This window comes from Neltuma alba, unplaced genomic scaffold (assembly GCF_004799145.2).
Source record: "Neltuma alba isolate B1F8T4 unplaced genomic scaffold, ASM479914v2 tig00012190_pilon, whole genome shotgun sequence".
NCBI classification, from domain to species: Eukaryota; Viridiplantae; Streptophyta; class Magnoliopsida; order Fabales; family Fabaceae; genus Neltuma; species Neltuma alba.
Genome location: NW_021636730.1, coordinates 297,476 through 318,506, shown reverse-complemented (window position 1 = coordinate 318,506; position 21,031 = coordinate 297,476). Strand labels below are relative to the sequence as shown.

General features: G+C 37.6%; 3 protein-coding genes, 1 long non-coding RNA gene and 1 pseudogene across 5 annotated transcripts; 1 reads left to right on the top strand and 4 right to left on the bottom strand.

Annotated features, from left to right (window-relative positions):
• Positions 1-481: 481 nt before the first annotated feature.
• Positions 482-5,987, top strand: LOC114724475 (uncharacterized). Of its 2 annotated transcripts, none has more exons than XR_003738314.1 (3): positions 482-708; positions 3,187-3,287; positions 5,948-5,987. It is a non-coding gene; the product is annotated as an uncharacterized LOC114724475 (long non-coding RNA). The 2 variants fall into 2 exon arrangements; XR_003738315.1 differs by lacking the exon at positions 482-708 and adding an exon at positions 2,723-3,033.
• LOC114724474 (sulfoquinovosidase) lies at positions 1,985-6,639 on the bottom strand. Its single transcript, XM_028910830.1, has 8 exons — positions 5,364-6,639; positions 5,143-5,275; positions 4,843-5,058; positions 4,495-4,650; positions 4,135-4,387; positions 3,202-3,593; positions 2,610-2,726; positions 1,985-2,519 (listed from the first exon to the last, which is right to left on the bottom strand). Exons 1-8 carry the CDS (start codon positions 6,368-6,370, stop codon positions 2,184-2,186), a joined length of 2,610 nt encoding a protein of 869 aa, XP_028766663.1. The 5' UTR covers positions 6,371-6,639; the 3' UTR covers positions 1,985-2,183.
• Positions 6,640-8,910: 2,271 nt separating this feature from the next.
• On the bottom strand, positions 8,911-12,807 carry LOC114724468 (pentatricopeptide repeat-containing protein At1g80270, mitochondrial). Its single transcript, XM_028910825.1, has 3 exons — positions 12,542-12,807; positions 11,330-11,888; positions 8,911-10,286 (listed from the first exon to the last, which is right to left on the bottom strand). The coding sequence occupies exons 1-3, from the start codon at positions 12,574-12,576 to the stop codon at positions 9,039-9,041; spliced, it is 1,842 nt and encodes a 613-aa protein (XP_028766658.1). The 5' UTR covers positions 12,577-12,807; the 3' UTR covers positions 8,911-9,038.
• Positions 12,808-13,439: 632 nt separating this feature from the next.
• On the bottom strand, positions 13,440-16,213 carry LOC114724466 (nuclear intron maturase 3, mitochondrial-like). Its single transcript, XM_028910821.1, is given in 2 exon segments — positions 13,440-15,690; positions 15,693-16,213. Coding segments are annotated over 2 exon segments (2,400 nt in total). The 5' UTR covers positions 16,179-16,213; the 3' UTR covers positions 13,440-13,776.
• Positions 16,214-18,763: 2,550 nt separating this feature from the next.
• On the bottom strand, positions 18,764-19,902 carry LOC114724469 (probable calcium-binding protein CML36; annotated as a pseudogene).
• Positions 19,903-21,031: the final 1,129 nt, after the last annotated feature.

Genomic DNA, 21,031 nt, shown 5'->3' with positions numbered 1-21,031 from the left:
AGTAAGTATGTAAGAGGAATTTCGTATTAGCTTATGTTAAGATGCTTTTTTAAAATGTTTTTGTTTGTTCCCAAACATCCTCTTAATCTAATCTAATTAAATTCATATATTATATTTGATAACAGGATTTCACTGCTAAAGAAAACATGACGGAAGCTAATTATGATGGTGTTCCCATTCAAATAACCATCTATTTGTTCTGTTTTTTTTTTTGAAGAATAAAAGACACACACACACGCATCCTTAGTTAATTAAACTTTTAACTTAAGAACGATTCACAGATAAAGAAATAAATAAATAAAGTAGCGTCTGAAACGGAAGAGAGAATATGTTCACCAAAAAAAAAAAAAACCGGAACAGAGAATATGCGCCTAAAATATTCGAATCCCGTAAGCGAGAGCGCGACCGGTGCATACAAAAAGCAGAAACTAATTCCGGCAACAATTTTTTTTTTGCAGGAGACTACTTGAAGATCATCTAATTGTTCTTCTGCTTCTACCAGGAAATTATAAAGACCAAGTTCATTCCTGCCTCATGGCCTTGCTGGCTGATGGATTCTGCGATTAAGTCGCATTGTTTAGCCATCAAATAATACAAGCACAAGTTTCAAGCGTCCTAAATAAGAATAACTACTAGACAAACGGGTTTGCATGTTTTCTCGTTATGCTTTTGGGCGATGCGGTTCAACTCTCTGGTTTACTCATGAAGGTATAACCTTAACTTGTTCTTATCCATGGAATACCAGTATAAATTACCTGTGAATTTTAAGAATGAGCGATTGTCATTTCGGTCTTGCTGTTTGAAAGTTGGAAGACGTCCATTTCTTCGCAAGAAAGTCCAAGCAATAAAAACGCCAAGCGTATGATCTGCGCAGCAATTGATGTTTGAAGATTCGCTATATATAAAGTATAAACGTCATTTGTTGTCAAGTTAATGGCTTATGTCTTTTTTGTCAAATGCTTCTCTCAATGCATATTATATGGCTCTGATTTAATGAAGAATTGGAAAGGAAAATGACTCTCTGTTTCTGTCCTAGTTTTTTAGAGCAGCTGACAGAAGAGTTGAAAAGTTGTCAGGTATCCTTTTTCTAAATATGCTTTTGTTTGAGGGAAACAGTGTTAAGATTTTTGACTCTGGTTAGTGTTGTGATGTTAAGTTCAAAGCAAAATGTTTTGCTAATAATGTTTATTAGTCAAAGAGGATGAGGGATGAAATTTCAATAGGCTGTTATAGAAGATGGAATTTTCTGAGTCGACAAATATGTTAGCATCTAACAAAGATAACCAAGGTGTGAGACGCCGGACTCCAGTTAAAGTAGTGGTCCCGCTGAGTTGCACCTAGCATCATATCCGTTGGTTTCTTGTTTCCAAACACTGTCCTGTTTGTGAAGGATCAAAGGCTTGGCCTTGATTTTGATGGAATTTTTGCCAATGTATCCCTGGCCAAAATGATCGATGATTTTGGATGTTTACAGAGGCCCAAATAGGATGTTTTCTATGATGCATGATAGCGAATTCTGAAAATGTCTAGTCCTCCATTGTGTTAGGAAGTAACTGCACAACATCGAGTTTTTGTGATAGGCCAGTTGATGTGGATTTAATCTCTCATCAATGAAGAAAACAGCATTCGGACGGAAGAAATAATGATCAAAATGATTAAAAATACCGCGATCTACACACATAAGTAAATAGCTGGTTCGGTATAGGAATTGTTCCAACTAATAGTAGGAATAGAGCACAGATTTGAATGACAAAAAGCTCTTTAGAAGGGGCGAGTTTTCAAGTGGTTGGATATTTAGCCGAAGGCAGCTCACTCAGTGTGTTATTCTATCATTTTCTAGAATTTGGATTCTTAGGCTACAACTACACATGCAATTCTAGTTTGTCCTTCTGTTAAAAGAACATTTTATTCTCACAATGTCAGCAATTCTTCTGTTGCTTTGTAGATAATGTTTTCATACGGGAGAATGAGCTCTTTTTTTTTGGGAACGGAATATAATTGCAATTTTCTTGATGCTTTGCCTAATGAACATGACATTTATAATCGAGGGCTTTCAACTGTTTCTGTACATAAATTTAATTGCACTGACATTTAGTTTGAACCAGGTACTCAAAAGACATTGCTAGAGAACTACTTAGACCGTTAGACCAATGCTTTACATCTCTCCTTCGTGGAGGACTCCTCTAAAGAATGCCAAAACTTTTAAGGTTTTGCAAGAAGGTTTCTCCAATTAGGGAGCCAACCTTAATGAATACAGCAGGATATCCTATTGGAGCTTCTACCCATGCTTCGCTTCCTTTTTCAAAAAACACTTTCCCTGTCCAGATGTGTTGCCAACTACTAGTCTCTTCCACTGGAAAATAGGCTTTAACTTTCTTTATTCCTTTGTCAAGAACAGGCACCACTAGAATCTCAGAACCAACCATGAACTGCTGATAACTCAACTGATGCACATGTTCATCACTTGGGTAATGGAGAAAAAGGTGGCGGCATACAGGCAGCCCTTTTTGTGCCGATTCCTGTACAGAAAGAACTCGAAAGGGACATGTTAGTTGTTTGCTGAGTCTATAAAATCTGCACTAAATTGGTATAACGATTTTGGGAATCACCTTCACCAGCTGAATGCGGTAAAATTTCCAGGCCGAGTACACTTTTGCAAAGCGTGCAAAATGTGACAATGTTCGTTGGTTCGAATAGAACTGGCTGTTGCGAGACGGTTTGTTTCCCTGTTTGCCGAAGATGAAGAATTGTAAGTGATTGATATGATGCAACTCCAATAGCTGTTTATTGAAATTGCAAGATCCCTTTCTTTCGGCCCTTAAGATGACCCATATTATTCAGAATGTGGAATTTTATAAAATAGACATCTCCATGGGCACCCTCTTTCTCTTTGAAGAATAAGCATTTATACAGAAAATCGGTATTTCCTGAAACGAATGCGCAATGTGCTGACCCATGACGATCATAGCCAAACCATTTCTGTAACTTTAAAAATAACAATGGATAAGAAGAAACAATTATAGAACTTAGCAGGTGACTCTTCTTTTTCCGGGAGTGATGTCAGAAATGAATATTTTTATTGTTGAGCAAGATTCTTGATTATGATGCATGCTTTTGAAAATTAGATGTAAATTGATTGTGAAGGTGGAAAAAAAGGTAATGATGAGAGAAATTGTCATGATGCAGGTGTATGCTACTTACTTCATGGGTGCGGAAGATGGTGGTAAATGAATTAAGTTCCATCCAACGCAAAAGCAGCTCCTCACTTCTTCTATACTTGATTATAGGTAAGTTTACTGTGCAATAACCTCCTATGTCACTGTGATTAAAAGCAAACCCTGAAATTCCACTGCTTAGTAGGCCAACAACGGAACTCTTGATCCCATCATTCATTTGCCAACTAACCATTTGGTCTCCTTCCCAGAATAGCATCCCCCACCTGGGGCTATCTCTAAAACCAGCCCTCATGAAGAAAACCAAGCCCTCTTCTTTTGCCTTCTCCAAATTGTCGTTTTTCCATTCTTCAACAAACTCCCTGTTGATCTGGGCCCATAGTTCTGGGTATTTGTTATGAGCCGAAATAGGATCTTCACCTGAAACGTAGCGTGCAAAAGTTTAGTACTCATAAGCTCCAACAAGTTCTTCTTGCGCTCTGAACTTTTTTTCCTTTTCCCTTTTTATTTTTTTTTGGGGGGGGGGGGGTGGCGCGGAGGTTTGGTTGGGTGGGATAATTATCAACATAACAAATCAAGCAATTAACTGAAAGTGATCGTGGTGGTAAGTCATCATTGAAACCTATTGAATTAGATTGAATTTGCTGCCCTTATATGAGTACACACACACAAAGGAAACAAGACAAGATCCGGTAGATAGAAGCAAAGGCATGTTTCCCAGCCAATAGCCTCCTGGATCTTCTCGTTGCTTGTTGAAATTCTGGATCTCTATTGGTCACTGGAAATGGATATGAAATTCAAATGAGGGGGGAAAAAATGAAAGAAAAGAGCCTCGTTCAATACTCTTTTCTTGCTTTGACCCACTTCCATGTTTTTCTGTCTGATGATCAGCTGATGGGTCATTCAGAAAAAGTCCCAGGTTGTCCCGATGTATAGAAGCTCTGGGGGGAAGAAAATAAACCTGAATAGAGAATGGCATCCACTGGCAGGCCTTCCCCAAAATCAGCCATCCATCCTCTAACACCATCATCCACCATTTCTCGTAGAATCTGCTTGAACCATGTTGCGGTTTTTGGGTGTGTTAGATCCAACATGCCCACATCAAAAGCTGTATTAGGAACCATGTATGGATCCCCGTTCTTGTTTTTTACCAAGATGTCCAACTGCCTTGCCTCCTCCAAGTGGTTTCTTCTTTTGTTTGTCTTCTCATCAACCTGTGGGGGATCAAACAACAAATTTATACAAGTGGATTTTGGCCTCCAGTCCACAACTTTTATCTCGCGAAATATTCTGTACTTGAAGTGTTCAAAGAATGTAGTACCGGAGCTAGACATGGATTACAATATGTCATAACTTTGATTTGCCGAGCACTGAGATCTTTGATAAGCTCCTTCCATCCGCTATACCTCTGTGCATCCACTTCCCAATTCCACCACAATTGTGAACCAATAAAAGTTTCTCTCTGCCCTACCCAATCCTATTCAACAATTACAAATTCGAAGTAAATTTACAAAATAATCAAAATGTGACATCAATATATGCTAGAAGTTCACATTAGGTCTGAAGGTCTCTACAGAAGCGAGTTGCATTTATAGATTATCAAAAAGCCTACTAAAACTGCCTAATATTTTCTTCTTCCCTTTCCTCAAGTGTAGGGCAAAGGAATTACCTGCAACCAAAATGCTGAAATTGGAAGGTCATAAGCCCTTAGTTCATTCCAGATATGACGCACTGCTTCTGTCCCACCCTGCATCCCGACTATAGCACCAGATATTATCCACTCTGGAAGCTCAGGTTGCCTTCCAATCGTTTCTGTGAAACATTCAATGAGTTCACAAGGTGAGTTCCCATGCAATATCCGCCCATCAACTGAATTCCCATGTATCTGCAAACTCCATTTCGCAGAAAATTGAAAACTGTGTGTTTTGAGTGAAAGAAAGAAAAAGAAAATAAAAGGCTGATCGAATACCTGGATCTGTACCCTATCCGGTATTGTCAGATCAAAAATAGTATAATCATATCCTTCAAGGTAAATGGACCTCATTTTAGATGTCATGTAGAATGGAGAAGGTGCATAAGTCGTACTCCAATCCCCCCCTGCCCTGCCAATCAGTGAAATGACCTCAACAACATATAATACATCATTTGATATATACAGGTTGAGCATATGAAGCCGGTGCTCTGCTTTACCTGTAACTGACCAAGTTAGCAGCAAAGGTGATCGGTTGATCTCCTCGTCCAATTCCCTGTTCTTGAACAAAGATGGGTATCTTTTTCCCTTTCAAATTCATGTGAGAGAACTGCTCCCCAAAACCGTAAAATCTCTCATCCTCGTCAGTCGCATACGTCAACCAAATTCTGTTGAAGTCTGCTGATTCTGGATTTTTCAATTTTGCCATTTCTTCCTCTGCCGACGAAACTAAGGCAAAACCTCCTGACCTCGTAAGATTCCAAAACCACGCAAACCTGCTTTGTCGGTTAATCAGCCCCTTCTTAAATCCTCGGTATTTTCCCGAAACTGCTGGAGAGCTATGCTTGCGTGAAATGATTTTGGGTGTTTCAGTCTTAACTTGAAATCCAACCTGACTATTGGTTTTCTGACTGAACAACACCCAGTACCTTGCAGAGGCAGAGGGTCCTGTTGCCTTAAGCTGCATATTTGAATGCATGACTCGCTTCAACTTTCTGTTCTTCGTCGTATTGAAAATCCTTCCCCTGATCAGCAATGTACGAAGACGTGTATATCTTATATCGCTTTTCTGATTTAATCCCAGGTACCCAGAAGGAGAGTTGGCGACCTCAGTTTCCGAAAGACGATCGCATGGATTAATCACCTTAATATCGTCAATGGTTTGGTGATGGCAAAGCAAATGAACATCTCTGTCTTTGACAAGGAAGGAACCTCTGCTTTCTTCCACTTCGGTGTCAGCCAGTGCAGCGGAGACGAAAGCCTGTCCTGGGATAGTAGACCAAATGGGTCGGCTTGGCTGAGAAAGATGCGAAATTGAGAGGTATCCACCATAGTCGGAGGACCAAGAAAGCTGAAAATCATCACCAATTGGGAAGATTTCATGTGAATGCAGTGCTTTGGAATTGGCGAAAAGAGACCCTTGAATAAAGGGAATGGTTGATGGAGCAGAAGGGAATGGGTTGTTGAAGCGGCTATGGTGCTTTTGGGTTATCTTAAGGATCGCCATGAATGAATTGTATCAGAGAAAATTATATGTGCAAGATACAGGAATGGAGAATTCCTGAGAATGAATTCTTTCGTTAATTTTCCGGAATTCTTGAGTTTCTTAGTTTGAAACTATTGGATGGGATAGTTGGCGAAATCCCTTGCACGCCAGTTTTTGTGTAAACGGTCTTGATAGGCCAGACTTGACTCTGGAACAGGACACAGGAATTGGTGCGAAGCGGACTAAGCTTCACCGAAAATGGAATTTTCTTTTCTTTTTTTTTTAAATCACAACGGAGCATGGGTGACAGTCATCGCCGTGCTACTTCGGCTCACTACTTATACACACCGCCTGTTTCGATAGGAGTTGGAAAAATTATCCAAACATGCATTTTCTGATTTGCTTCTGTATTTTGATTAAAATAATTCTACCCAAAATCTTGTTTATGAATCAGTTTTGATCAAAGTTTATTTTTACTTTGCTCAACATTATCCAAACGCATCCGTAGATTCAGAGGTTAATACCGTTGAATCTTCCATCTTTAAAACTGCTCCTAAAATTGAATCTTCCCTTCTTTGTGGACAGATTCCCCCATCTGCATTTGGTCCTCATAAGAGTCAGCATTCATGCAGCACTGACCTCAGCGAAAGAAAAGATGCAACGTAAGACTTATGGGGCATCGGAATGTTGCAAAAGCATTTTAAAAAAGTACTTTCACCTAAATTAAGAAAAAAAATTTCTCACATGTCTATTTTGAATTTAATAAAATTACTTCTAAAATTATAGTTTGGTTTTCACTTAAATATCCGTTATTAGTCACGTGTTTTTTAACTTTTTTTTTAATTTATCTATTTATTTATTGAGCCAGGACAAGCAATTTTGTACCTTTCTTAGGCTACTCTCCTCCAAGTTCAAATTGCAAAAATATATATGTTCTTGTTATTGGGAAGATTTAACAAGACAATGCCACAGTGATTTACTAATGGAAGTTGAGTTTAGTGAAAAGGGCTCATTACCTACAACGTAGTAAATCAAGGTTTAAATTTTTACTAGCCAAGGTGTCAATATTTAGTACCGGACAGTGTCTCGAATAGGATTGCCTCTAATAAAAAGATCCATGCCTACAAAAAAGAATGATGGTGATCCACCCTAAAAATTGCATTTAACAACTGTTTCTTAAAAACAGTAAAGTCATTTCAGAAAAAACAACACACAAAAAATAAGTTTGAAATGGGTAAATGCTAATACTTGGTAATGACAAAAAGGAAAGCACAATTTAAAGTGATATTTTAAAAATTAAAGCAAAATGACATAAATGTCCCTTATTTACATCAACGGCAAGCCGACTCCAACAAAAAATTAAGGGTGATAGTCAAGTTGCCAAATTTTATTGACATTATGATGCAAAAAATTATATAAGTTAGCTTCTTAGCTGATTGCGAGTCATTCACAACCTCTGTACAAGTATGTGCTGTATTTCACGGGTTGCTAACAATTTTCATTTAGCAAGTAACAAGATTATTCTTTCAGGTTAGTCACAACATTGTATAGGTATTAACTATATTTTATTAGCTATTAAAAATTTTTGTTTAGTAAATAACAATACTACTCATTCAGGTAATTTATAACTTTTATTAAAAGCCGTGTTATATGATAAGTGTTTTTAATTTGCTTCTGTCATTTGATCAAAAAATAATTCTACTCAAAATCTTGTTTATGAATCATTGGCCAAAAAAAATCTTGTTGTGAACCAGTTTTATTCAAATTTTATTTCACTCAAAATTAATCCAAGCGCATCCATAGATTCGGATGTTAATGCCCTTGAATCTTCCATCTATGAAAGTGACTGAAACTTCCACTAAAAGTGAATCTTCCCCTTTTTTCTGGACATGTTCCACCATCTGCATTTGGTGCTCATAAGAGTCGGTATTCATGCAGCTCTAACCTAAACAAATGAAAAGATCCAACGGAAGACTTGGGCCTTGCTATTCACATATGCTTTTTAACCTTTATTTTATTTATTTATTTATTGAATGATTGGGTAGGGGACAAGCGATTTTGTGACTTTCTTGGGGTACCATCCACCAAGTTCAAATTGCAGAAGTATACCTGTCCTGAAAATTGCAGTTAACAATGGTTTATAGTAAATAGGGAAGCCATTTAGGTGGAGTAGCCCAAATGATAAAGGAAAAATGGGATATCAGTAGGGATTCATCAAAAGCATGAGTCTGAGATATCAAAAAGACTGGACAAAAGAACAATTTACTAGTCCCTGTTTTTGGTTTTTTATAACAAAGAAAGGGCCTAAGCCCCAAAACAAATTATCCCCTTTAAGCTGTATAAAACAACGTATATTTTTTTCGAGTGGAAAGAATTGCGTTTCCATCGAATTCATCAGGCTCACTAAGGTCGTCCTCGTCCTCGTCCACCCTCATGCTTTGCAAAGACACAATTTGAAAGTGTCTTCTTGAAAGTCACAACTTCAACCCCGGAACGTGATAGCGGACCCCCATGAAATATGATAAAAGAAAAAAACCTAATTTGTGCAACGACATAAGCAATTGAGCGCCAAGGCAGTGAGTTTGTCCCATTTAGGAGGGAAAACAAAATGCTCAACGTAATATACAACTAACGCATGGCAGCTCCATACCAAGAAAGTTGAAACAAAATTAGGGGATCGTTAATTTGATCAATCAAGCAAATCAGAAACTGTTGTTCTTCTAAATGCATCAACTTCAGCCAACTGATCCAAAAAAGCTTTACTGGGAGAAATAATCTCAGCTTTCACCCTCTCCCTCATCCCATAAGCTGGAAGCTTAGCATTTATATACGCCTGTATTAGAACCTGGAAGCTACTTAGCCGAGAAATAAAACCCGCTTGTCTCATTCTATAGAAAATTTTTTCTGCATTATGGACATCACCTCTTTTTGCATATTGTTCCAGGATATATATGTAAGTGTTATAGAGTGGCCTTATCCGGGTCTGCTGGATTGCCTTCTGCAAAAGAGAGTCTGCCTTCTCCACTTCATCTGCTTGGACATAGAGTCTCACAAGTGCATCCCAGGTCATCGGGCCTATATGACGCCCGCTATTTGCCATTCGCTTTATAAGATCCTTGCCCTTAGTTAGCATATTATTATCTGCATAAGCCCTCAGGAGTGCTGCATACTGCCTGGATGAAGGATTTTTCCATTTATCCATCATCATCTCAAAAAATGTCTCTGCTTTTTCAATTTTCTTCAACTTTCCCCAAGCTTCAATTACGGCTAGAAACTCATAAGTCCGAGGATCTGATTCACAAACTGTCCAAATTCTCTCCACTTCATTAGCCTTTCCCACGTCTGCATAGATTGTAAACAAATATCGACATACCCATCTCTTTTCTTTCAAATTTCCCCTTTCTATCTCCTTCAACACAGCTTCAACTTTTTCTTTAAGTCCCGCAGATGCATAGTGCTTAGCCAAGGCAAGCTGTATTTGGATGTCTGGTTCAACACCTTCAGCCTTCATCGTCTCTACAATTTTTTCCATTCCAGCAACGTCATTGTACTTGCCTTTTGCATCTATTAAGATTTTATAAGAAGCACAAGAAGGTTTGATGTCCTCTTTTTCCATTAACGATAAAACACTGGCTATTTTCCTCTTGTCAGTCCTCTTGTACAGAAGAAGCATCTGATTAAAAGCAAATATTGAAACAGGGAGTTTTAAATCCTTCATTTTAGCAAATACTTCCTCTGCTTTTACCAAATTGTTCTGACTAACGTAGTTAGCCAATAAAGTTAGGTATACATGCTCTCCTCTAAAGGATTTTGGGATCCTCCCCAAGTAAATCTCAGCTTTGTGGAGGCCACGCACTTTGGCAATCAAATCAAGTCGAGATGCATAATCTTTTTCAGTAAGGTAAATCTTCCGTTTTGCTTCAACCCAATCAGAAAGCTACAGAACCAGCAAACAATATAGATAAAGTTATTCCAAATCTTCCTCTAGGATTTAGGCATACACTAAAGCTGTCAAAGGTACAATAGATGAGCATCAATAATTCTTATATATACAGAGAACTAATTAGAAACCTTGCAAAGCAAGACCGAAATCATCCAAGCTATAAAACAAACTAGAATAACAAAATGAAATATCATTAATTGCAAGCATAAACAAATTGTCATAGAGGTTAGCTCATAATCATCAGCATAATTAAGGCTGTCAAGTTTAAGGTCTTAATTACATGCAATCAATACACTAAATAATTAAATCATAGGATAAGTATCACGACAGCCTAACTCCCATGTAAAATAACAATTACAATCATACAAGTATTTTATAGACAAGTTACGAATAAATACAACATGATTAGATGCACTTCTAACATCATACTCAAATTACACAATAAATAAGTTAGACTAAAGACATGTTAATAGTTGGGGCATTTTGCGACAATAACAAGAGGAAATAGCTTCGTAAGTGGTTTGAAACATTCAGGTGGTGAATATAAAAATAAAAGAGAAAACCACACTTCCTGGGGCATTAAAGGCCCCTCATTTCTTGCCTAAACGACACTTATTGCACCTAAGATCCTCCTTCTTCAAAGGCAAAGATGTTAGATCTTAGAGTTATCTCATCATCAACCTTCAACAATGGATCTGAAGGTTGAAGGCATGGGAAGGCTCCAGGGACATGATATCATTAAGGGTTAATGCTGGTTTTATGACTTTCTTTCCACTTAAATTGACCTAAGGGTTTATAAAATTGGCAGCCTGCAGCCCCCAAAACCAAAATGTCGTTGGATTGGTAATTTAAAATTTCGATTGAGATCTTGTTGAGATTTAAGAATATTTAAATCTTACATAGGATTGGGACAGTTTAAGTTATTTGAGAACATTATATCAGAAGACAACAATACAAATCGAGATCTAAATCTTGATAACCGTGACCATAATACTTCAAAATTTCAGATGTGTAGATTGGAATCTTCACCCGTTTACCTGTAAAGCCTTCCCATACATTCGAAGAACACGAAGATTACGTATGGCCAAAGATATCTCTGATCTGCTTAATTCTTTCCCTTCCTCAACCCACTTTATAAGAACAGAATTAACAGACAACCTCGGGTTTCTAGTGATCGTCTTGAATAGTTCAGACTGAATCCCTTCCTCCCGTGATTCTTTTTCAGTTGAATCAATCTCAGTATCTGATAACTCCAGCTCATTGTTTGAATTCTCCACACCCTTATCTTCATATGATGAGTCTTGTTCAGATATTAATTCAACAACCTTTCCAACACTGTCATGTCCTTCCCCCACAGGTGTCTCCAGTTCATGTTCCACATCATCCTCCTCTTTCTTGCTTCTTGCATCAGCTTGTGAAGAAAGTTGACGCACAATAATGTCGGCGGATGTGTGTCCCGCACTGTGGAATGTCTTGAATGAAAGAGATCCTTTGAACGGTATTTGAGGAGACTCAATGATACCAGCCTCATCTACTTTATTGGTTGTTAATCTAACACAGCAAGCACAAGAAGTTCCTACACTGAATCCCCGGAGTCTGCAAACAATGTGCTATAAAGCATTAAACGTATTCAAAAGTTGTTCATTATAATAAATTGTAAATAAAATCTACAGTCCGAGAAAGAACATTCAATACTCATCTCTCGACTTCATACGAAAAGAGCAATAGAAAATCCTAGGGTATATTATACATTTTTGTATTACTAAGACCATTCACTATTTCTTGAAGCTCAATCTCCCCCCAAATGAACCATATATTAGCCAAACTTTCAGGCAAAAGTTAATTCAACAGAACCAATACATCAGTATATAGCAGCAAGTTGTCTAGTGTGTAATACACGTAGTAACGAAAATATGAATTATAATCACCCTTTGTTAAATTTTAGAAATCTTATAATTTATTTTCATCTAGTACTATCTTAATGCCCCGTATAATCGTATAGTCTTATAAGATGCCGCCTCTGCTAACTAGACGCAGAAGCACCTCCAAGTAACACGAAAATTTCCTTTTTTTCAATTACTTTGCTGGATTATTTTAACAAATGACTATTATGTATCACAAAACTGAAGCATCTCAACGAGGGGACCGTTTCCATCATAGCCCGATTTCTCCTTAAGAATCATATTCCACAGCAAAACAAAACCAAGAAACAAGTCAATTTTCCATCGAATAAATTACATAACACTCACCTGAGAGATATTGAAGCTCGACGAATAGCCCACATGGTAAGGAGCGCTTTAGGCGAAAAGTTCGACACAGGGGACGTGGAGAATGGAAATGTGGCATACGGGAAGCGGAAGCTTCACGCTTAAACCCTAAACCCTCGCGGCTTTTCCATTTCTAACGTCAGGCCCGATTACTAGGATTATCGGTTTTTTTTTTTTTAAAATCAGTGCGAACTGCGAAGCTCGGATGCGCTGCTTCTTTCGGCACATACAACTGTACAAGTATAGCAAATTTTGCGCAAAACTTCACCTGGCAAAGCATGAGGTCATGACGTAGCATCGTGAATTCGAATTCTGTTGTTAACCTAAACCCTTCTTAAAGACCAACTCACTTACACCTTTTTATTTGGGGGGAAAAAAAAAACTGACCGGTGTTCCGTTAGAAATCCATAAATTGAGTTAAGTATTTTAATTTTTATTATTTGCATTACATCCCCACACGAAACAGGAAATTGCAAGAAATTTTCAGAAATAAATCTTCTTTGTTCAAATATGATTTTAATTACTTGGTCAAAAAAAAAATATGATTTTAATTACTGAACAACTTCGTCTGTCTTATATCACTGCATCGCAGAGTCAATTGTCCAATGTCAGTCATCTTCGGCTGGCATTTAAATTCCATTTAACTAAATCAAGGGCATCTGGATGGAGCATTTTGGCCAAAGGTGCGTGGCAAGATCAATCAATACATGTTTCCTAACTTCACTTCCAAGAAGTCACTCATATGGGTCTCAGCGGTCAGCGCACCAGAGTTTCTTCAGTTTTGAGATTTATCCTTTATATATTACTCTAGTTAAGACCTCTCCTGTTTACAATGCGATCTTCATCCAAAAAAAAAAAACAAAACACACAAACAAAATATTACTTGAATGTCGATGATGCTCCAATATGAATTAATCAATACTCCATTGAACATTAAATAACAGTCCCAAAACAAAGACCAATTATCAATGCACTACTTCATTTTAATTTGAAATTACTTCGGAGACTGCCCCCACCTTTTTCTGCCTGTGTTAATAAACAAAGAAACCTTAGCAGCTCAATGCCACACTCTAAGAAAGTACGTGAAGAATCTCAGGCTCGTCAAAAATTGAAAAAATGGTAGTGTGTGTGTGTGTGGGTGTATCTGTGTGTGAATAGGACTTCTTCCATTGATGGCATTATTGCAACATCAACAGCGGCAATGAAAGCAACAGTCATCAGTCTACATCTACAGAAGAGGAACAGTCAAGGTCCTGGAGAGTGATTTTTCCCAAGTATAAATCATTCATGTGATCAGCACAGAGAGGGATGCATCGTCGGTTCAGGCTTTCATGAATTGCACCCATACCTGGCACCCACGTCTCTCTGTCCAATGGGTTCACATTTAAGCTGTTTTGCAGCAAACGTACTCGATAAAGGATATTGGTTTTTCTGTCACAGAAGTGAGCAATGCAATAGGAAGGAGGCTCATCAGATGCCAATCTTATCATTGCCAAAGATAAAGCTCCATCGACAGGTTTTGGGTCTGAGAGATTTCTATCTCCCATCATCTTCACCTCCTTTTCGGTGGGAAAATGCACCTCTTCGCCCCCATTCATTTCATAGACTTTCAAATCTTTGCTGTAATGCTTGATGGCTTCGCGTTTAGTGGATTCATGCTTCTCTGCTAACGTCAAGATGCAAGAAAACCTCAAATGATAACTTACAATAGTTTTGACTGTCTTGAAGTTATGGCAGCAGCAGAAGAAATCAAGCCACCTTCTTGCTATGCCAGCATACCACTTGATAATATCGGCATCCTCAAGAGCCACGAGGAATTCTATTGGCCTTGGACGACCCATATGATTTGTAAAACCAACCATTTTTACAGCCTTCCTCATGGCTACTATAGGTGCATCAACTTTCATACAAAGCCTGGTCAAATCTTCAATTGTTCTCTTCGCGTACTTTTGTTCTTCCTCTTCCTCCGCCCTCCTTTCTTCTTCTTCTATTGCCCTAACAGCTTTTATAGGATTCAAATGTTTATCTACCTGGGCTTGGAACCGATCATATGAATCAATAAGCTCTGCTGGTAGTTGATTCCTGATGTGGGGTAAAGAGAGAAAATCTCCAGCTGACAGCATCCGATGCCATTCTCGACACTCATCTATGTTCCCCAAGAACTCCTGAACTACTTCATCTGCCCAAGATTTAAAAATTTCTCTGACTTCTTTTTCAATGTTAAATTCAATCTTGAAGCCATTACTTCGCTTCAGCTTCTTGTAAACATGACAAAATATCTTCAGCCCCAATTTCTTTCTGTTCCTTTCTCTTGCATTTTTCAATTCAAGAGCTCTAACTTCCTTTTGCCTAAGGTACTTCTTCCTTGCACGGATTGCTTTCTCTGACATAGGAGGGTGTAAAACAGAAGGTGGAACTGCCTGTAATTCCATTCCAAGAAAATTAATCTTCTCTGACACTGCACTATGAATAGCTGTATTCAATTTATTAACCTGTAACCCCAAATTAAGTTCCAAATGTTTCATAACTTGTTTCATTAAGTCCATTGTAAACATCTTAGATCCAGATGTTATAATAAGTATCTCATCCAAGTACCTCACTGCATATATCTTCACTGGCTTGTAGAATACATCAGATGTAGAGACAGTTGGCTTGGGATCTAATTTAGGATTCTCTTGAATTTTCGTAAGTCGTAGGCGTTGAATTTCTTTATCAAAGCCATCAAAGTATATATTTATCAAAATAGGACACAAAGTGCATTCCTGAGGAAACCCCCTTCCTAGATAAGCCCCACCCAGTTCAATTTCCAGAACTTGACATTCAAACAACCTCTTTATCAAGTCAATCAGAATACTATCTTGTACCTTATGTTCAATAAACAAGCATAACTTATCTACATGGCTTTGACCAAAATTCTGACGACTAAAGCTAAAAGTAAACCACCAGGTAGAATTATGCACCGAGTTTTTCAGGTACCTTATGGCCGTGTGCCGTCCCATTCCGACACGGCCGCCGTAGGCGAAGGTCACGAACCGTTCATCATACACCACTTCCAACACCATCCTAATGGCCTCAATTAACACCTTCAATTTCAAATTGGGCAAAACCAAGGCTTCCCGTTCTTCCTCGGAGGCAGCAATGTAACACAGCAAGCTCCGACATCGAACCTATTCTCGCGAAGCTCTCGAGCCATCTCTTCGATGGAGAATCGCCTTGAGACAGATTCAATAGAGGAAGGTGAAGAAGGCGCATCGTGGGCACAGTCGGCAGGTGGGGTAGTGAGGTTGTGACAGGCAGTGAGGAGGACGGTGGGCAAAGAGACGACATTGGTAACGAGATTGAAAAACTTACCGTGAGTGTAGTTGTTGAGAACTAGGGTCTTGATCTGTGATTGGGTTAGAGGTTGTTCAGGCACATGCTTGTTGGCTTCTTGATGAACAGGAAGTTCAAATGCGTGAGTAGAGTGAAATCTCAGGGCAGAAAAAGACGACCTGGTTTTCTGTATTCGTCTGATGCTCCGCAGTGTGAGCATGGAAGGAAATAGGGGAGAGCCTGGGGATGAAGTGCCTGCTTGGGAAGGCGGATAATCATTATGGAGCAAAAACCATGGTCTTGGCATTTTCAGTAGATAAAATGGTGGGCACAAAGCCAGTAACCATGGTTTCAATCAGAAGGGTTTTTCGGCCGAAAAAAGAAATGAGAAGCATGTTTTGGGTGGGGAAAAAAAAAGTGGAGGGGAGGGCACATCAGAAGCTGTTAATTACTTCAATAAAATGAAAAGAAATAAAATGGGCTGTGGAGTCTACATATGCTTTAGCAAAAAAAAAATATACTATGATTCAATTCAGTTTTTTGTTTTTCACCTTGCCCCAAGTTTTGATTCTACTTATACTTTTAATTTAGTCAGAATGATAATTTATTCACAATCACACCTCTCTGGACAGTTGAGATCTCAATACTCTTTCCAAGGCATGAGCAATTCACATCATGTAGCTTGGATGGAGAATGGCCTGTTTAATAAGATTAACCGGCTTCTATTTTTTTTTTAATATATTATAGAATGAATAAAAATGAGATGAATAGAGCAGAAAAATTCATTCAAGAATGGAGGACCAACAAAAAGATACAAGTTGAAGATGAGATTAACTAAATGCTAAAATACAAGACTTAGCTATCTCGTGGTGGGCATAGCGGCCGCACATAGTACAACAATCACAGGAAACTGTTTTTTTTTTTTTAAAATGGCTTTATTATAATTGAAAAGGCAGGAAACTTCGCGGAAAGAGCGACGCGGACAAGTTGGACAGGTGAGTAACGCAGGTATTTACCAAACCCAACCTCAACCGGCACGTCATAGTCATCAGCCGGTGAATCAGTTTTTTAAACAGTCGGGTCAAGATGTTTAAACGATTTTAATATGCCAGATTTGATTTTTTTTCCCATTTCACTAAATTTGAAACGACTTAAAACAAATACAAACAACAGTCCATTAAAGTGATTATATTTTTTTTTTCTGAGTGAGAAAAGTGATTATATTTTGTCAGATCATGTGTAATTTATACATAAATATTTTATTTTTTCCGTTAGACAACATATTTAAATTATTGTGTTTTGGTATTTTTTTCTAAGTATAGATATCTTCCTATTTATTGAAGGTAATATGATTTGAAGCACTATCAATATTATATGTATCAAAATAAAATTAGTTTCTTCTATTAAATCTAACTTTTGTTGGTTGGTGTTCTTCTTCTTCTTCTTTCCTTTAAACAAGTCGGTAATGACTAGTTTTTTTTTTTGCCCTTTTATTGTTAGTCGGCTGCCCTTGGCAATTGGCATGTTCTTCAACACAGTTCACCGAAAAAAAACAAAAGTTGCGAATATCCTAATTGTGGTTCTCAACGGCCCACGCTGCGTTCTTGCTCCTCTACCTCACCCCACGGGGTCACGCCTAACAAACGCTACCCCCATTTTCCAACGTTTCCCCTCCTGTTCACATTTTATTTCTTGATGAATAAATAACCATACAAGCCTTATATTTAATTTTTATGGTTGCATATAAGATTTTTAAATGCTTTAATTATATTAATAACTTGGTCGATTGATGTAGTTGTTATTATTTGAATTGAGGCATATTTTTTATTGTCCGTTTTATTAGTTGAGCGCATGCAGGTGAAAGTGGTTAAACTTTTCCTGATTTATTCTCTCTTCTTTTCCCCAGTAAGCTGAGATTTAAAAAAAAAAAATAACACAAACCATTTGTTGAGATTATAATAGTGCGACTATAAATGCTTGCCGTAATCTAAGTAACTTACATATACGGTAGAACTTTAAAAAAAAAAAAAAGACAGTGAAAGATCTACAAAGCCATTCATGTTTAATAAGTGCCGTTTGGATTTACCGTGATTTTAGATCATCGTGAATTTTATAAGTGACACTGACTATATGATTTTAAGAATTATGATTATATTTAGTTTTTATTTATTAAAATAAAAAAGCATGAATTTAAAAAATTATTAAATATAATTATTTGAGAAGAGATTTTCAGAAAAGTGTGAAAGGATAAATTGGAAAAAATTCCGTTGATAAAAATTGATCAGAATTCTTTAAAAGCACAGTAAAAGAGTAGAATCACACTTCATTAGGATTTTATAAAAATTAGCCACTTCAAAAGTTATTTGAGCTCTCATTGCCTGATCAAACAAGCGCTGAGTATGTAAGTAATCACGGCATAAGAAATACAATTTTTTTTAAGCGTGCGTTCATGAAGGGGATAACAAGCTGGTCTGCAATATTAGTACTCCTCTAATTTTAAATGGAAGACATGTGTTATGATACTCTCTCAGTCTTAAACATAAAACCAATTTTATAATTTAATTTGTAATTCATATTAGAAAATATATCTTAAATTTTAAATTTATAATCGTACTAGTATTTTTTTTAACCCCCTAAACCCCGGCATCGAAGTATCGAACACTATTCCCATGAAAAATTAGTCGTGCCGCGATGCTTGGGGTGTGGCTCCTGCCTCCAGTTATGCCTGCCTCTTTAGTTTTACCCAAACCAAACAAAAAAGGGCAAAGAAACTTTTTTTTTTGGGAAAAAAATGAAAATAAGGTCACATTTAGATTCAAATTTCCGAACATCAAATAATTGCAAAGACAAAAAGTAACGCGTTTCAACATATTAAATTTAAAAACCAAGTGATGGTGACAAATTATCTATCCATTTAAAACTATATTTAGCTAATACAGTTCATTATTAATTAATTTATTATACATATATGTATATTGCAGAAACTCGATACATAGATCATCACTTCTTTTTAGTTGCGTTTAGCTTCAAACATTACACACCCAAATCTGCGACTGCGAGAAAATTAAACGTTCCGGGTTAAAAATAGAGAGAAAAATAATGTTCGCATTCCTTTACTTGACATGACCACCGTTACTTCATCGCCATTATAGAGCTACATCATCATATGATCATGACCGTTCAATATTATCATGTCATGGTCATCTGTGCAGGTCCATCATACGAGCAAATTCCTCGAAGCACACAAATCCATCCCCGTTCCGATCAACCCCTTTTATCATGCGCCGGCATTCCTCCAACGTGCACCGCTCGTCCCCGATAGCCTTGAAAAACCCTAACAGCTCCTCCGCCGAGATTTTTCCGTCGCGATCCGCATCAAATACCTCGAACGCCTCCTTCAAGTCATCGGAGTCTGGCGCCGGGTCGCATCCCGACCCGACCCGGTTAACGAGGGTTTCAACGCTGATGCAACCATTTCCTTCGGGATCCACGTCACTGAGCATCATTGCCACCTCCTCCCGGCTCTCTCCAAGCCGGGTCAGAAAGGCCTCCAGCTCTTCCCGCGAGACGATGCCGTCGTCATCTCGATCTATGAGCCTCAAAGCCCGAGCCAAATCGGACTGAATTTCGGTCGACAAATCAGACCACTCGGGGTAAATGTCCGGCAAGACGCTGGTAGGGGTCGTGGAGCCGGGAGCGCCTGGCGCGGCCTTGTGAGTGGAGTCGTCCGAAGAAGACGACGACGTTCCAGACTGAAGGATGACGGATCAGATCTTGAGACGGCGGAGCGTTTCCTCTTGGAGCGAAAAGAGTTGTTTGGGATTGAGCTGGAGAGTTTTAGGGTTAATACTGATAAATTTCATTGTGTAGAATTGAAGGAGATGAGCGGAAAGAGAAAATGGAGGGGGAGGAAAGAAGAAAGGGGGGGAAGGGTGTTGAGAGGAAGGAGGGAGGAAGGTGGAGGGGTTAAATGTGGGAGCGACGAAGTACCCATCAAGTCCATCAGGGGAGCACCAGGGAGCTTCCAGGAAGCTTCCTAGTCCTACCCTTGCGTGATTTAAAATGATATAATCCTACTATTTATATGTTATTTTGATTAGATTAGATTGGGTGGCACCATTAATATTATTATTATTTTATGCAATTCGGGACAGGTGGAGCGGAGTTTTTTTTTTTTTTTCCAATTCTGTGGGTCCATGTAAAATATAGAAATAAAAGAAGTTAAAATATGTTTTTAAAAAAAAAGTGCGACATCCTTACTAAAAAAATAAGTTTTCAAAAATTTTTAACGAGTTCAGTTAAGCTCAACTAAAGTAATTTAATAGGCATATAATTTTTTTTTAACAATGAGAAATTTATACGAAATAATATTATACTGTTGATTTTCCATAAATGGAAATTTTTATGGTAATATAGTAAAGGATAAAATTGATGTCAAATGGATGGCAAAATAAATATATCTAATGATAAATAATACTACCTCCGGTCCTTAATATAAGACTCTATTTAACTTTTATTTTGGTTCTAAATATAAGACCTCAATTCATTTTGTCTCTCATATTATACTTTTTTTTTTCCAAAATAGTCGTTCTAACAATGATAGTTCTAGTTAATACACTTGATTAGTAAAGATATTTAAGAAAGACAACATCTATTTAGGATAAATAACTAACTCAAACTTACTTCTTTAATCTCCTCAAAATTAATCAACTGGCTCTATAATTAGGACGGAGGTAGTAGTATAACAAGTTATTAGATTTAATTTGATTTGACGTATGGAAACATGTTCCTAACTATGCTGAACAAAATAGTTGGCGGTGCGAGAGGTGACTTGTGATAATTTGGGCCATCGATCTGTTTCTTTGGGATTTTATTCCTCTTTTGAGATGACAAAATTAAGTATTCTATTTCAGTGGTGAAGGTTATTCCTCTTTTGTCATCTTATTCTTATTGCTCTCTTGAGCTGTTTATATTCTTTGATTTATTGCTCATGAAAGCATTTTTCACTTAAAAAAAAAGGTCGGATGTATTTGCCTCTTAGTTAGTTAATTAATTAATTGACAATTATATTAAAATCCTAAAAATTTTCTACATAATTTTTTTTTGACGTAATAATGATATTTTCAGTCAGGCCAAAGACCCATGATATTTCCAAATCGG

Excerpts from the sequence above, each read along its gene's own strand:
- LOC114724474 (XM_028910830.1), bottom strand. The coding sequence starts at position 6,370 with ATGGCGATCCTTAAGATAACCCAAAAGCACCATAGCCGCTTCAACAAC. Across the intron at positions 3,594-4,134 it reads GGATGCCATTCTCTATTCAG|GTGAAGATCCTATTTCGGCT; the intron begins GTTTATTTTCTT and ends GCTACGTTTCAG. Across the intron at positions 2,520-2,609 it reads ACCGCATTCAGCTGGTGAAG|GAATCGGCACAAAAAGGGCT; the intron begins GTGATTCCCAAA and ends CTTTCTGTACAG.
- LOC114724468 (XM_028910825.1), bottom strand. The coding sequence starts at position 12,576 with ATGTGGGCTATTCGTCGAGCTTCAATATCTCTCAG. Across the intron at positions 11,889-12,541 it reads CGAGCTTCAATATCTCTCAG|ACTCCGGGGATTCAGTGTAG; the intron begins GTGAGTGTTATG and ends CATTGTTTGCAG. Across the intron at positions 10,287-11,329 it reads TGTATGGGAAGGCTTTACAG|CTTTCTGATTGGGTTGAAGC; the intron begins GTAAACGGGTGA and ends CTGGTTCTGTAG.